The sequence below is a fragment of the Saccopteryx bilineata genome, chromosome 6 (assembly GCF_036850765.1).
Source record: "Saccopteryx bilineata isolate mSacBil1 chromosome 6, mSacBil1_pri_phased_curated, whole genome shotgun sequence".
Classification (NCBI taxonomy): domain Eukaryota; kingdom Metazoa; phylum Chordata; class Mammalia; order Chiroptera; family Emballonuridae; genus Saccopteryx; species Saccopteryx bilineata.
Window position 1 is genome coordinate 202,890,051 of NC_089495.1, and position 15,592 is coordinate 202,905,642.

General features: G+C 46.3%; 1 protein-coding gene across 2 annotated transcripts in view; it reads left to right on the forward strand.

Moving 5' to 3' along the window:
• The first annotated feature begins 1,024 nt into the window (after window positions 1-1,024).
• PIGU (phosphatidylinositol glycan anchor biosynthesis class U) overlaps window positions 1,025-15,592 on the forward strand; it is a 66,669-nt gene continuing 52,101 nt past the window's right edge. The window contains exons 1-4 of one of the 2 annotated variants that reach the window (XM_066236901.1): window positions 1,025-1,311; window positions 3,134-3,198; window positions 9,234-9,293; window positions 10,713-10,775. In XM_066236901.1, coding sequence (XP_066092998.1) covers window positions 1,182-1,311; window positions 3,134-3,198; window positions 9,234-9,293; window positions 10,713-10,775 — 318 coding nt within the window. In that variant the 5' untranslated portion in view covers window positions 1,025-1,181. Of the gene's footprint in view, window positions 1,312-1,490; window positions 1,645-3,133; window positions 3,199-9,233; window positions 9,294-10,712; window positions 10,776-15,592 lie in introns of those variants that run through there. The other variant, XM_066236902.1, reaches the window with a different exon arrangement.

The window sequence follows — 15,592 nt, forward strand, 5'->3', positions numbered from 1 at the left end:
CACACCTTGCTGGTTTCTGAGAGTCTGTGCCCTCTGCTTGGAAACTCTGATTTCTCATTTTTTAGGTCTCGGCTTAAACGTCACCTCTTCCCAGAGCCCTCCCTGACCACCCTGTCCAGCGTTACCTCTACTCTTCCACCAAGTTATTCTTTTTTTTTTTTAATTTCTATTTATTCATTTTAGAGAGGAGAGGAAGAGACAGAGAGGAGAGGAGAGACAGAACAGGGGGAAGAGCTGGAAGCCTCAACTCCCATATGTGCCTTGACCAGGCAAGCCCAGGGTTTCGAACCGGTGACCTGAGCATTTCCAGGTCAATGCTTTATCCACTGCGCCACCACAGGTCAGGCCACCAAGTTATTCTTGATCATGGAACCCGTTTCATTTTATTTCCAGATCTGACATTTCCTTATATACTTATTTAATATTATTGTACCCAACATTTAAGCACTCACCATAAGCACTTTGCATACATTAATCAATGTGCTACTGAATGCTTATCAAAGCACCCTCCAAACTCCAAAACCCGGATTTGGAATGTGTGCTGACTTCTGTGGTGTAAACACTGCCTTCAGAAGGGATTTCAAACTCCCAACCTGTGTTCACTGAACACGATTGTGGGAAAAACAGAAGTACACCATTATACAATATTTGTGTAATAGTCTACAAAATTATGCTTAGAATATTATACAAATCTGTCCACTACACCAAAATGTATCCGCAGCCTCCAACAATAATGCCTGGCAATAGCTGTTGTAAATATAAAAATACATATTTAATATTCTTTTAAAAAAATACAAGGGGAACATTTAAACATTAAAAACGTACAGACAAAAGTGAAAGTGACATCGCTTTACAACTCGCTGACATTCTTAGGAAGATAACTAACTCCTTCCACCTGCCTACTTCCTCCGCACGCCCGAGTGCTTTGACAATTCACCGGCTATCACAGGCGACGTCGCCCAACCCTGTGCTACAAAAGCCGGAGAGGCCCGGCGTCCGCAGCCCGGCCCGGCTCCGCCCCGCAGGGCCGCAAGGCTTGCTGGGAGTGTAGTTCCCTGGCAGGCGGCTCCGGCGGCAGCAGCCAGGCGCGCGGGGCCGCGGAACTACAGGGGCGGCGCTGCGACCGCGAGGCTCTTCCGCCTCGCCTCGCTCTCCCCGCCGGCGCGCCCGCCCCAGCTATCATGGCGGCTCCCTTGGCCCTGGGGCTGGTGGTGGCCGTGACAGTGCGGGCGGCCTTGTTCCGCTCCAGTCTGGCCGAGTTCATTTCCGAGCGGGTGGAGGTGGTGTCCCCGCTGAGCTCTTGGAAGAGAGGTGAGGCCACGGGCTCCCGTGGGCGGCCATGTCCCGCCCGGGCTCCTCCGGCCTCTCTGAATGGAAGGCTGGAGCAAGGACCGCGAGCTGAAGCTTCTGAGCTGCTCCGGCGTCCTCGGCGAGGGCTCGGGGGCGGGGCCTAGCGGCGCGGCCTCGGCGGGGCGGGGGCGGGGGACCGTGTGGCGAAGTTTGGGCCCTGCGAGCAGGTTCCCCGAGGCGTCGCGGTGTGAGGGGGTGTGTCCCGCTGGGGACACGAGCCGAGGAGCGTGGTCTGTGGAAGGGTCGGGATACAGAAACGGCGTGCAGCGTGGAGTGGGCATGGAAGGAGCTCGGGTGTGAACGCGGAATCACGAGTGGTGCTCGCTGGGGCCTGGGAGGGATGGTGTGTGAGGGCCCACATCTTGCCTAAGCGAGAAGCGTTTGTCCGGTACTTAGACGCCTATTCTCAGTCTGGGACTTGCCGTACAGCTTTTTTTGTTTGTTTGTTTGTTTTGTACGGTTTCTTCTTAGTTCTTTAAGATCTTCATTCAACATTGTTTGATGTTAGCGTCCACAACGGAACAGGATCCTTCCAGGGGCAGAGGCGGAGAGTTACAATCATTTATGAAAAGTGGACGGACTTCCAGTGTGCACCCAGTGCTTTCCCTGGAGTCCTGACCCAGAAAAAAGTGTCCCCTCCGTTTCCAGCATCCTAAGGATGAGGGATTGGAGCTAACTCTTGAAGCATGTAGAGTTTGAAAAGAGAGGGTGGAGAAAGGGTTACGGAAGGAAAGCAGGATCAAGAAACGTTGAAAGATGGGAAGTGTCCAGAGCAGGGGAGAAAAGGGTGGGGCATTAGGTTAGGGCCAGAGTTTGAAGATTTATTTTAACTTTTTTTTAAATTTTAGTACAATATACGTATAGTTCCATATAATAAATCAGAGCTCAATTAATTGTGTGTGTGTGTGTGTGTGTGTGTGTGTGTGACAGAGACAGTGAGAGGGACAGACAGGGAGGGAGAGAAATGAGAAGCATCAATTCTTACTTGTGGCATCAATTCTTATTTGTGGCGCCTTAGTTGTTCTTTGATTGCTTTCTCATATGTGCCTTGGCCGGGGTGGGGGGTGGAAGTGGAGACTCCAGCAGACTCAGTGACCCCTTGCTCAAACCAGCTACCTTGGGCCCAAGCTGGTGAGCCTTGCTCAAACCAAATGAGCTCGTGCTCAAGCCGGCGACACGGGTTTTGAACCTGGGTCCTCCGCAATCCCAGTCCGACGCTCAATCCACTGCGCCACCGCCTGGTCAGGCTCAGTGAATTTTTATTAACGGTGTATATGCAGGTAGGCAGCACCCAGATCAAGAAGCAGAATATTACCAGCCCCCCGGAAGCCCCCTTTCTGTACTTGAGCTTAAAATTCTAGAGTTAATATGTTAATGTCACTGAAACAGCACATATGAGAGTGACTGCGCATTTCCCACCTATGGACAACGTGTTTCACCAGCTTCGAATTTATCTTACTGTGTTTCAAAACGAAGCAGAATATATGTAAATGAAGCACTGTCTAGGGTCGGTGGAAGTTATGAGGTGATCAAAGGAAATTTACAGTTTAAAAACATTCTCATAATGAGTGGTTCACCACAATGGAAAGGGATCCTCAATGGAAGAAAACTCTCCATTATCAAAAATGTTCAAATCAAGATTCAAACCCACTTTCTGGTAATGAGGTAAATGGGTTAGATAAACTATAAGGCCCTTCTTTGTCTTGGGCGTATCTAACACTAGTTTATAGCCATCAGCATATATCTTTGAAGTAGGAGTGAACTTGGATGTCTTACTTTTCAGTGGTTGAAGGCCTCGCACTGTTGGACTTGGGAGTGTCTCCGTATTCAGGAGCAGTATTTCATGAAGTAAGTGTTCTTGTTCTCTTTTTTGTGTAGTAAGAGTAATTTATAGTCACATATACCAAAGGCTAACCTCTAGTTATTAGAAATACTTAAAAAGATCTATTTTTGAAAATAGTATTTCAAAGAAGGCCTTTTTTAGATGTCCTGTGTACCAGAAGAAGGTTTCACAATTGCCGTGGAAATGATGTAGATTAAGATTGTACTTTGGGGCCCTGGCCGGTTGCTCAGTGGTAGAGCGTCAGCCTGGCATGCGGAAGTCCCGGGTTCGACTCCCGGCCAGGGCACACAGGAGAAGCGCCCATCTGCTTCTCCACCCCTCCCCCTCTCCTTCCTCTCTGTCTCTCTCTTCCCCTCCTGCAGCCAAGGCTCCATTGGAGCAAAGATGGCCCGGGCGCTGGGGATGGCTCCTTGGCCTCTGCCCCAGGCGCTAGAGTGGCTCTGGTCTCGGCAGAGCCACGCCCAGGAGGGGCAGAGCATCGCCCCCTGGTGGGCATGCCGGGTGGATCCCAGTCGGGCGCATGCGGGAGCTGTCTGTCTCTCCCCGTTTCTAGCTTCGGAAAAATACAAAAAAAAAAAGATTGTACTTTGGGGAAACAGATGAGACTTTTATAGAAGTGGCCACTTTTAATGTTAAGTAAATTGTAAATAGGTCCCAGTGTATGAATAGATTGTTAATTGGCATGTAATTGATTCTTTGAAACATGTTTTCCCATGAAAATTAGGATAGCAGTGTTTGCTTATTAGAAAATCCACAAAAACCTCTTTAACTCCTAAAATTAGTTTTAAGAACAGTAAAATCGCCCTGGCTGGATAGTGCCATTGGTTAGCAGGGGTAGTCAACCTTGTTATATACCTACTGTCCACTTTTGTATCTCTGTTAGTAGTAAAATTTTCTAACCGCCCACCGGTTTCACGGTAATGGTGATTTATAAAGTAGGGAAGTAACTTTACTTTATAAAACGTATAAAGTGGAGTTACAGCAAGTTAAAGCATATAATAATAATTACTTACCAAATACTTGATGTCGGATTTTCGCTAAGTTTGGGAGAATAAATCTTTATAAAACAACTTACTATCTTTTTTTTTTTTTTTTTTTTTATTAATTTTTAGAGAGGAGAGAGAGTGAGAGAGAGAGAGAGAGAGAAGGGGGAGGGAGGAGCAGGAAGCATCAACTCCCATATGTGCCTTGACCAGGCAAGCCCAGGGTTTTGAACCGGCGACCTCAGTGTTTCCAGGTCAACGCTTTATCCACTGCGCCACCACAGGTCAGGCAACTTACTATCTTTTTAAAAATACTTAAATCTATCTTTTTATTTATACTTTGGTTGCTCTGTTATGCCCACCATGAAAGCTGGAATGCCCATTAGTGGGTGGTAGGGACCAGGTTGACTACCACTGGATTAGAGTGTTGCCTCGAAGTACAGAGGTTGCTGGTTCGATTCCTGGTCAGGACACACACAGGAACAGATTGATGTTCCTGTCTCTCTCTAAAATCAGTAAGTAAAATTTTTTTTTTTTTTAACAGACGCAGAGAGTGAGTCAGAGAGAGGGATAGACAGGGACAGACAGGAACGGAGAGATGAGAAGCATCAATCATTAGTTTTTCGTTGCACATTGCGACACCTTAGTTGTTCATTGATTGCTTTCTCATATGTGCCTTGACCACGGGCCTTCAGCAGACCGAATAACCCCTTGCTGGAGCCAGTGACCTTGGGTCCAAGCTGGTGATCTTTTTGCTCAAACCAGATGAGCCCGTGCTCAAGCTGGTGACCTCGGGGTCTTGAACCTGGGTCCTTGGCATCCCAATCCGATGCTCTATCCACTGCGCCACTGCCTGGTCAGGCAAAAAAAATTTTAATTAATTAAAAAGAAAAGAATAGTAAAATCATTCTTAGTCACCATTATTTCTTTCTTGGGTTACTGCAATGCTGCTGACAAGCCTTTCTGCATTGTCTTTCCGTTTGACTCTATTCTGCAGTCAGAGCCGTCTTTCTGAAATGTGAATCTTGATTTTGTCACTCTCCTGCTCAGTACCTCTGTGTGCTCACCACTGGCTTCAGGATGAAATCCAAACACCTTATGGGACATAATTAATGCCCTGTGGGCCCTCCTCACCACATCAACCACATTTTTTCCCACCCTCTTTCCGGTTATTGACCATATCATTAAATTAAAAAAAAAATTAGTTTTAGAGAGAGAGGAAGAGAGAGAGAGAGAAAAGCATGGATTCGTAGCTGCTTCACTTTAGTTGTGCATTGATTGCTTCTCGTATGTGCCTTGATGCAGGAGGAGGAAGTGGGATTCAAGTGGAACCAGTGACCCCTTACTTGAGCCAGTGACCTTGGGCTCAAGCCAACGACCTTTGGTTCTTATTGATGATCCTGCACTCGAGCCAGTGACCTCAGGGATTCAAACTGGTGACCTCAGAGTCTCAGGTTGACACGCTGTCTACTGCACCACCATCAGACAGACTTGATCATATCATTTTAAAGTAGTTGTTTTCTAATTTGACAATTTAACGCCCAATTTACCGCTAGCAAATAAAGCTTGAAAGGAGGACAGGTAAGAGAAGGTAGTACATGGAAGCTGCAATAGATGCAGAAAGTGCTTCAGGGAGAGAATGAAAACTATGTCAAATGCTATTGCAGGGTGGGAGAAATTTGGACTGAAGATTGATGATTGATTTGCCAAAATCGAGATCTTTGAAGACTTTGGCAACAGTATTTTCAGTGGACTGTAGGGACAAGAGACAAGTACACAGTGGTAGGGACAGCCTTTGTGAGGAGTTTTGCTCCAATGGAGGATAGGGAAATGGTATGGTAGTTAGAGCAAGATATCTAGTGAAGTGCTTTTAAGTATGAGGATCTGCATATTCAGTTGCTGTTGGAAATAACCGTGGATGGAGAAGTTGATGCGGTAAGAAAGAGATGACTGTCAAATGAGCAGTGTCTTTGAGGAGGCAGGAAGGGATGGGATCCAGTTCATAGTCGGAGGATTGGCTTTAGATAAGAACACAGGCCTGACCTGTGGTAGCGCAGTGGATAAAGTGTTGACCTGGAAACACTGAGGTCGCCAGTTCGAAACCCTGGGCTTGCCTGGTCAAGGCACATATGGGAGTTGATGCTTCCTGCTTCTCCTTTCTGTCTGTCTGTCTGTCTGTCTGTCTCTCTCTCTCTAAAATGAATAAATAAAAATATTTAAAAAAAAAGATAAGAACACAGGAAGTTCATATCACTGTTAGCACGAGACAGGTAGAGAATATAGGTATCGATAGAGGAAGTTGGTCCGCTGGATAGTAGGAAAATAAGGTATTGTAGTTCTCATTTAATTTCTTCTCTGAGTGGAGTAAGAAATGAGCTTGTTGGTTGAAAGGGAGAAATGGGGAAGGAAGTTGGAGGTTGAGGAGAGGGCAAGATGTGAAATAGTCCTTTCAGAAAGAATATGTTGAATGAATACTGTACATGGGAGAGCTATGTCTAGCCACTTAACCATAGTTTAACATACCGTTTCTATGGGAAAACTCATTCTTCGATGCAACGAGGAAGCCTAGAACACACACTCTCCTTCCGGGGTGTGTGTATATGTGTGTAAAAGAGGGTGAAAGTATGAGGTAGTAAATTACTGCTACAGGAAGCATGTTAACTCTCCATACTTGTATGAAATAATCCCTTTAGGACTGTCAACCTTTAACAACTCTGAATTAAGGGGCAGGAACCGTTGCCTCCCCCAAACACAGTGGGGACAGCTTCAAACTCAGAATGCCTTGCTTCTCATTCCTGGTTATGGGTTAATTTTCTTGTAAGCTGGATGTTCATAAATCTAGGGCCAGCTATATTTTATTATCTTTAAGTAATAAAATATAAAGAAATAAAATTATGTCAAGCCAAATGAAAAGAACACCTTTGAAAAGAAAGTTCATCATTGCTTTGCATTGCTTCTTAATCTTCAACAGATTTTATTATCTGGTTCTTAGGGAAAGGTAAGACTGTGTGAAAGTGGAGACGGAAAATTGGTATAGGAGAGAAAAAAGGAAATTAGCAACCACAGGTTAGATTTTTTATGATCGCTTTCAACAGATGTGTCTGTGTTGTATGTGTAGCTAAGTACGGATAGTTAAAGTGTGGGTTTGTTCATATATACAGTACCTGACCCTGATTGGAGAGGTAGCTTAAAGGCAAATTATACTCAGTGTAGACTTCTCTATAATAGTATTATATGCAGTTAAACTACTGCATACATGTGAGTTCATTATGGAAACCAGCCCATTTACTGATAGGCTTTTTGAAAACTATTTGTCCTGATATTTCTGGGACTGATTTAGAGTCATTCTAAACTATCGGAAGCATCAAAACACTTTGAAAGGAGGCTATTGGTAATATAAATATCAAGTTACTACTTTTTACTAACAAAGATAAATAAAAAAAAAGAATCCATTAGTAGATTGTTGCAAAAGCTTAATCCTTTTAGAACTTTGAAAGGCAAAGCTGATGCCCCCATTTTCAAAAAGAGGTAAAAAGTTGATCTCAGGTAGCTAATATATTGAGATTTACTGCATGCTAAGTACTTTGGGCACGTTACCACTATACCCTCCCAGGAATCCTGTGAAATAAGTCACTATTCTTATTTTATAGCTGAGGAAACTAAAACTCAGGGGGGAAAAACTTGTCCAAAGTACACAGGTGGAACCTGGTTTTGAACCTGAGTCTGACTCTAACAGTTATTTTGGTTTTTTCTATCACACTAGCTTGTTCTCACCAAACAACCTGAATCATCAGTATGGTCTCCCTAAAACCAAGTTGTGCGCTTTCCTATGGTTCTGGTGGACTGGTGAACTGGCTTACAGTAGCAGACCAGCCCTCCTCCCTAGAACAGTTACAAAAGCAGGATGAATACAAAATACATCTGTTCGAAGGCATTGAAAAGTTCCAAAGTAGTTAGGAGTCAAGGGGCCGAGATCCCAGAGAAGAAAGTACGAAAAGCAAGATTGACATTCTGACCTGCTTTCTCCTTGCTGCATTTACCGACTTGTAAGAGGCACAGGCTGAGAGTCAGAAAAACTGAACAGAAATTGGCTGGTAAAAGGTTAAGGGGCAGGCCCTGGCCGGTTGGCTCAGCGGTAGAGCGTCGGCCTGGCGTGCGGGGGACCCGGGTTCGATTCCCGGCCAGGGCACACAGGAGAAGCGCCCATCTGCTTCTCCACTCTCCCCCTCCTTCCTCTCTGTCTCTCTCTTCCCCTCCCGCAGCCAAGGCTCCATTGGAGCAAAGATGGCCCGGGCGCTGGGGATGGCTCCTTGGCCTCTGCCCCAGGCGCTAGAGTGGCTCTGGTCGGGGCAGAGCGACGCCCCGGAGGGGCAGAGCATCGCCCCCTGGTGGGCAGAGCGTTGCCCCTGGTGGGCGTGCCGGGTGGATCCCGGTCGGGCGCATGTGGGAGTCTGTCTGACTGTCTCTCCCCGTTTCCAGCTTCAGAAAAATACAAAAAAATAAAATAAAATAAAAAGGTTAAGGGACAGTCCCGGCTGTGGTCCCAGTGCACAGAGGTCATGGATTCAATCCCCAACCAGGTTTTTCCATTGATTTGAGAGAGAGGAAGGGTAAGAGAGGGGGGAGGGTTGAGAGAGAGAGAGAAAGAGAGAGAGAGAGAAAGAGAAGCATCAACTCATTTTTCCATTTAATTTTGCACACATTGACTGCTTCTCATATGTGCCCTGACTGGGGATCGAACCCACAATGCCAGGACAATGCTCCATCCACTGAGCCCTCCAGCCAGGTCTAATGTGTTAACTCTGCTTACACAGATATTTAACAGGTTGGATTTTGTTTATTTTCTTTTCTCAATTCAGCAGATACTCCGGTGGCACAAAATGACCCAGTGGTACAAAATTATTCTCTCTCATATGTATACTGGCTGGCGAGCATAGTATTCTAGGAAAAAAATCATTTTTGCTGACAGGATAGCTTTTAATCTTACCACCTACTGTAGAAACTGATAATAGTGAGATTTAATGTAATGTGCTCGTTTGTTTGTTTTTCTCCTGCAGACTCCATTAATAATATACCTCTTTCATTTCCTGATTGACTATGCTGAATTGGTATTTATGGTAAGCAGTCTTCCACATAAAATCAATATATGTATATTTTAAATATTATTGTCTTGAATCTTATTTTTAAGAAAAAAATATTTTAAGTGTTCAGAAGTCTCATAGACCAGTGGTCCCCAACCTTTTTTGGGCCACAGACCAGTTTAATGTCAGAAAATATTTTCATGGACTGGCCTTTAGGGTGGGACGGATAAATGTATCACATGACCGACACAAGTGTCAAGAGTGAGTCTTAGACAGATGTAACAGAGGGAATCTGGTCATTTTTAAAAAATAAAACATCGTTCAGACTTAAAGATAAATAAAACAGAAATAATGTAAGTTATTTATTCTTTCCCTGTGGACCGGTACCAAATGGCTCACGGACCGGTACCGGTCCGCGGCCCAGGGGTTGGGGACCACTGTCTTAGACTATAAAAGCAAAAAACTATTTTTAATATGAATTTGTAATTGTACAGTTGACCATAGAACAATGTGGAGGCTTAAGGATACCCCCCGCCATGCAGTTTAAAATTTGCGTGTAACTTTTTAATCCCCCAAAACTTAAGTTGTCCCTCAGTATCCAGGGGCATCGGTTTTGGGATGGCCCCCACCTCCACGGATATGGATACAAAAAATCCTTGGACACCCAAGTCCTGTATATAAAATGGCATAGAACAATGCATGCATTTGGTCCTCTGCATGCACGGACTCCCAACCCTGGGTGAAAGCAGTACAGGCATTTACTGAAAAAGGTCTGCGTGTGAGTTAACCTTTGTGGTTCAAACCCGGGTTGTTCAAGGGTCAGCTGTGTTATGGAAGTATGAAAAGTTGTGTATGACATCTGATTAGTTCCAATTTCTTATATTTTTAAAAACTTGATATGTGAACTGTGTAACCTTGAATTTTCTAGCTCCAAGATTCTATGATTGGCTTTAATTGTGGTGCCAATGTTGAGGGCATCCTCAATTTCCTGAGCATTCTGCCAGGAGATTCTGTGACAAGGTCACAGGCCTGATGAGACTTTCAGGGGCAAGAAATTGAGACGACAGGGCTGTGTTTTGAGAGCATAGTAATTTGAAACACTTGCCTAATCTAGGGTTGAAAATCTGGGTAAAGTAGGAGGGCCACTGAGGTCTTCCTTAATAATGACAACAGCTCTGTTCGTTGAGGACCTACTGTGTGCTTAGCACTTGCCATACTTCGGGCCTATGACGAGGTGGGTATTATTTCTACTTTAAAGAAAACTTTGTAACTTGCAATTACAGAGTAGGTGTCCCTGAAAAGGCTTTATCTTTGGGTAAAGTGAAGGCTGAGGTTATGCCTGACTGTAAGAGGTCAGTACTGGATAGTCTACCACCATCCAGCAACTTCAGGCCCTGGCAGCGTTCCATTGCTCCTATACTAATTGGGTTCATTTCCTGTTATTTCTCTTGACAGATAACTGATGCACTCACTGCCATTGCCCTGTATTTTGCAATCCAGGACTTCAATAAAGTTGTGGTGAGTGGTCAGTAAGTGGGAACAAAACGGGTGGCGTCTGGTAGCCTGCTGGTCCCTGTTATTATAAAGAGTCAAGGGTCATGCATGTACTTAAGGATCCAACTTTTTTTTTCTTTTTTGTATTTTTCCGAAGCCAGAAACGGGGAGGCAGTCAGACAGACTCCCACATGCGTCCGACTGGGATCCACCCGGCACGCCCACCAGGGGGCGATGCTCTGCCTATCCAGGGTATCGCTCTGTTGCAACCAGAGCCACTCTAGCGCCTGAGGCAGAGGCCACGGAGCCATCCTCAGCGCCCGGGCCATCTTTGCTCCAATGGAGCCTTGGCTGAGGGAGGGGAAGAGAGAGACAGAGAGGAAGGAGAGGGGGAGGGGTGGAGAAGCAGATGGGCGCTTCTCCTGTGTGCCCTGGCTGGGGATCAAACCTGGGACTCCCACATGCCAGGCCGACGCTCTACCACTGAGCCAACCGGCCAGGGCCAAGGATCCAACTGTTTGGGGTTTTTTTTGGTATTTTTCTGAAGTTGGAAATGGGGAGGTGGTCAGACAGACTCCCGCATGTGCCCAACCGGGATCCACCCGGCATGCCCACCAGGGGGCAATGCTCTGCCCATCTGGGGCGTTGCTCTGTTGCAACCAGAGCCATTCTAGCGCCTGAGGCAGAGGCCATGGAGCCATCCTCAGTGCCAGGGCCAACTTTGCTCCAATGGAGCCTTGGCTGCGGGAGGGGAAGAGAGAGACAGAGAGGAAGGAGAGGGGGAGGGGTGGAGAAGCAGATGGGCGCCTCTCCTGTGTGCCCTGGCCGGGAATCGAACCCGGGATTCCTGTACGCCAGGCCGACGCTCTACCACTGAGCCAACCAGCCAGGGCCTAGGATTTAACTGGGTTTTTTTTTTTAGATTTTTTATTTATTCCTTTTTTAGAGAGAGGAAACAGAGAGAGAGAGAGAGAAGGAGGGAGGAGCAGAAAGCATCAACTCCCATATGTGCCTTGACCAGGCAAGCCTGGGGGTTTTTTTTGAACCAGCGACCTCAGCGTTCTAGTTCAACGCTTTTACCCACTGCACCACCACAGGTCAGGCGGATCCAACTGTTTTTAAAATACTAAGAAGTGGGAACAAAGCTTCTGGCTTGTTCAGCCAGCCTGGAAATGGCCAGACCCAAACAAACAAGACAACTTTACTAATAGAACAGATATAGAAGGTTCACTTAGTCTTAGTAGCTTATTATCCACTCGACCTGTGCCAGTTCAGACTTTTTGGTGCAAATAGAATTGAACTACGATTATATTAATGAGGAGCCTGAAAAGTCTTACATTCCTTTTGCCAGTTTTTCTTTACACGGGAACATTAATATAGCTTTTAACTCGCTGTGTTATGTCTATCTGAGGTAACGTTGGATTCCCCGTGAGTTTCTGTTTCCCTGCAGAAAGCAGTCTTAATTGGAAAACTTGGCATGTATTAACCCCCCACGGAAAGTATCGATGTAAACTTTAGTTTTAATCCATATGTAATAGCCACAGGGAGTTGTATCATGGGATCATTTTCATTTTTCCTTGGTTCTGAGAGAGTTAACAGATTAACCATGTGTACGACCCATGTAGTTATTTTTAAAAAATTGGCTGTAGTCCTCCTTGATTGGCTGGGAGCCACTGAGAAGATTTAGACCAGGGTGAGAGAAGGCTGCATCCCGTTGGTGTTATCTGTTTGTGGTCATTTTCACTTCTGTTACCAAGTAATAGAACCAGAAATAGCAGTCAGCGTTTCTGGGGCACTGGTCATCAATAACAAATAAAGCTGGTGAATTCTAGAGTTTTAGACTGCAAAGAGACTGTTAAAATATCTAGACCGAGGACTCTTGACTTGGGGTCAATTATTAGGTTTATAAAACCTAATACCCTTGAGATGGTATGAAAAATAGTAAATGTATGTGCATATGTCATTTTTTTCATGTGGAGAGTCCATACTTGTTATTAGTGCTCAGAGAGTGCTTAATTCTTCCCCTAGATGATTAAGAACTACGTCTTAGGCCCTGGCCGGTTGGCTCAGCGGTAGAGTGTCGGCCTGGCGCGTGGGGGACCTGGGTTCGATTCCCGGCCAGGGCACATAGGAGAAGCGCCCATTTGCTTCTCCACCCCCACCCCCCTCCTTCCTCTCTGTCTCTCTCTTCCCCTCCTGCAGCCAAGGCTCCATTGGAGCAAAGATAGCCCGGGCGCTGGGGATGGCTCCTTGGCCTCTGTCCCAGGTGCTAGAGTGGCTCTGGTCGCGGCAGAGCGACGCCCCGGAGGGGCAGAGCATCGCCCCCTGGTGGGCATAGCGTTGCCCCTGGTGGGCGTGCCGGGTGGATCCCGGTCGGGCGCATGCGGGAGTCTGTCTGACTGTCTCTCCCTGTTTCCAGCTTCAGAAAAATACAAAAAAAAAACAAAAAAACAAAAAACTACGTCTTAGAGGATATCACTAAGGGTAGGGGGTGTACATCTTTAATGGAGCATTTGTGACAACATGGATACTGAGTGATGCATGTCTTCCCCACCTTTTGAGAATGGGCCCATATCATATTGTCTGGAAGCATTTCAGTCTTGCTAGAATTTCAGACTTTTTTTTAACCCTTGGTAATGATGCTGTGTCCATACCCAAAATGCATCCCAGAAAACTGAAATGCAGAGAAGAGGAACTCCATCCCCGCCCCTTCTCCAGCTGTTAGCTTATGGAATATGAATGCTGATTTGTTGTCACCAGTTGACTCTCCTGGCGTTTTACATTTCTGCCTCACTCGACAACAGTGTTGTTAGTCCAGTGATCCTTTGCGGAGCAGTGCTTTGCTATTTGGAACTCCGAATTCACTTGATAAAGCTGCAGGTGGCTTGGTAGAGTGATAAAACCTCCTCCCTTTCCTGTGATTAGAGGGTAGTGACTTTGGAGGCTGGCTCCTGACTTTGGAGCGTGCTGAGGCTGACAGTTACAGATGCAGTGGAGGTGCCATATTCATCCCCACCCCCAGCTGTCGGTTTTGGGCATGCAAAAGAGTGCAGGCACAGCTTGGATGATTAGAAAAGAGCTCTTCATTTGAAGTAGGGGAATTATGCACTTGCAAATTCAAATCTTGCAAGAGACAGAAAAGGCCACATGGCGGAGGAGATGAGGAAAGGAAGGAAGGGAGACTTCACACTGTAGGTTTTTGGGGTTTTTTGTTTTGTTTTGTTTTTTAGATTTTTTTTTCTTTTTTGTATTTCTCTGAAGTTGGAAACGGGGAGGCAGTCAGACAGACTCCCGCATGCACCCGGCTGGGATCCACCCGGCATGCCCACCAGGGGGTGATGCTCTGCCCATCTTGGGGCATCGCTCTGCTGCAATCAGAGCCATTCCAGCGCCTGAGGCAGAGGCCACAGAGCCATCCTCAGCGCCCGGGCCATCTTTGCTCCAATGGAGCCTTGGCTGTGGGAGGGGAAGAGAGAGAGAGGAAGGAGAGGGGGAGGGGTGGAGAAGCAGATGGGCGCTTCTCCTGTGTGCCCTGGCCGGGAATCGAACCCGGGACTCCTGCACGCCAGGCCGACGCTCCACCACTGAGCCAACCGGCCAGGGCCAGGTTTTTGTTTTTTAATTTAAAAACTACTGAAATATGTAACACACATACATGGAAAAGAGTACAAGCATCTGTGTGCAAGCTGATGAATGATCACAAGGTAACAGAGCTGGGTAACTCAGGTCACTTTCCCTGTGATAGCTTTAGATCTCCTCATTGTCAAGACTACTGAATGTCTAGAAATACTTACCTTTGGGTTTTAAATTGTACTCTTTAATCTCATTTTTAAAAAATGTATTGATTGATTTTAGAGAAAGAGGAGAGAGAGAGAAACATTGATCTTTTTCCTGCATGTGCTCTGACCAGGATCGAACCCTCAACCTCTGTGTCTTGGAACAGCACACTAACCAACCAAGCTGTCTGGCCAGGGCTAATCTCATCAACTTTTATATTTCTAATATTTTCTTGCTGTGTGTGTGTGTGTTGAATTTTCCTAGATTTTTAGTCACTTTCCTGTCTCTGTTGGGATGCAGCGGGGGTTTTAAAAGAAATTTTGGTTTTAGCCCTGACCGGCTAGCTCAGCGGTAGAGTGTTAGCCTGGTGCGTGTGGAAGTCCCAGGTTTGATTCCCGGCCAGAGCACACAGGAGAAGCGCCCATCAGCTTCTCCACCCTTCCCCCTCTCCTTTCTCTCTATCTCTCTCTTCCCCTCCTGCAGCCAAGGCTCCATTGGAGCAATGTTGGCCCGGACACTGGCCCCCGCCTCAGGCGCTAGAATGCTCTGATTGCAGTGGAGCAACGCCCCAGGTGGGCAGAGCATCACTCCCCTGGTGGGCATGCCGGGTGGATCCTGGTCGGGTGCATATGGGAGTCTGTCTCTCTGCCTCCAGCTTCTTGCTTCAGATAAATAAATAAATAAATAAATAAATAAATAAATAAATAAAAGAAATTTTGGTTTTGCTTTGGGGAGCTGAGTCAATATTGAGCCGATAAGGCCCGGAATAATGGCAGCTGTGCTGGTGATACTGGGGGAGACAAAGAGAGGGGTAGCAAAGAATCTGGGGACCGCTGGCTTGACTGCCCTTCTCTCCCAGAGACTCTCCTTTCATAAATTCTATTTAGAAGGATAAGGAAGTACTTTTCTACCATTGTTAGCAGAGTGTCCCTTTGCCCAGGGTCTACTCGTCCCTGTTTACCTGCCTCCATCGCTGACTGTCACCCCACTGGCTGGCTTCCAGCCTGGGGAATGGGTCTGCATTCCCCTCTGTCTCTGGCTGCTCCTACACAAACTCCCTGTTC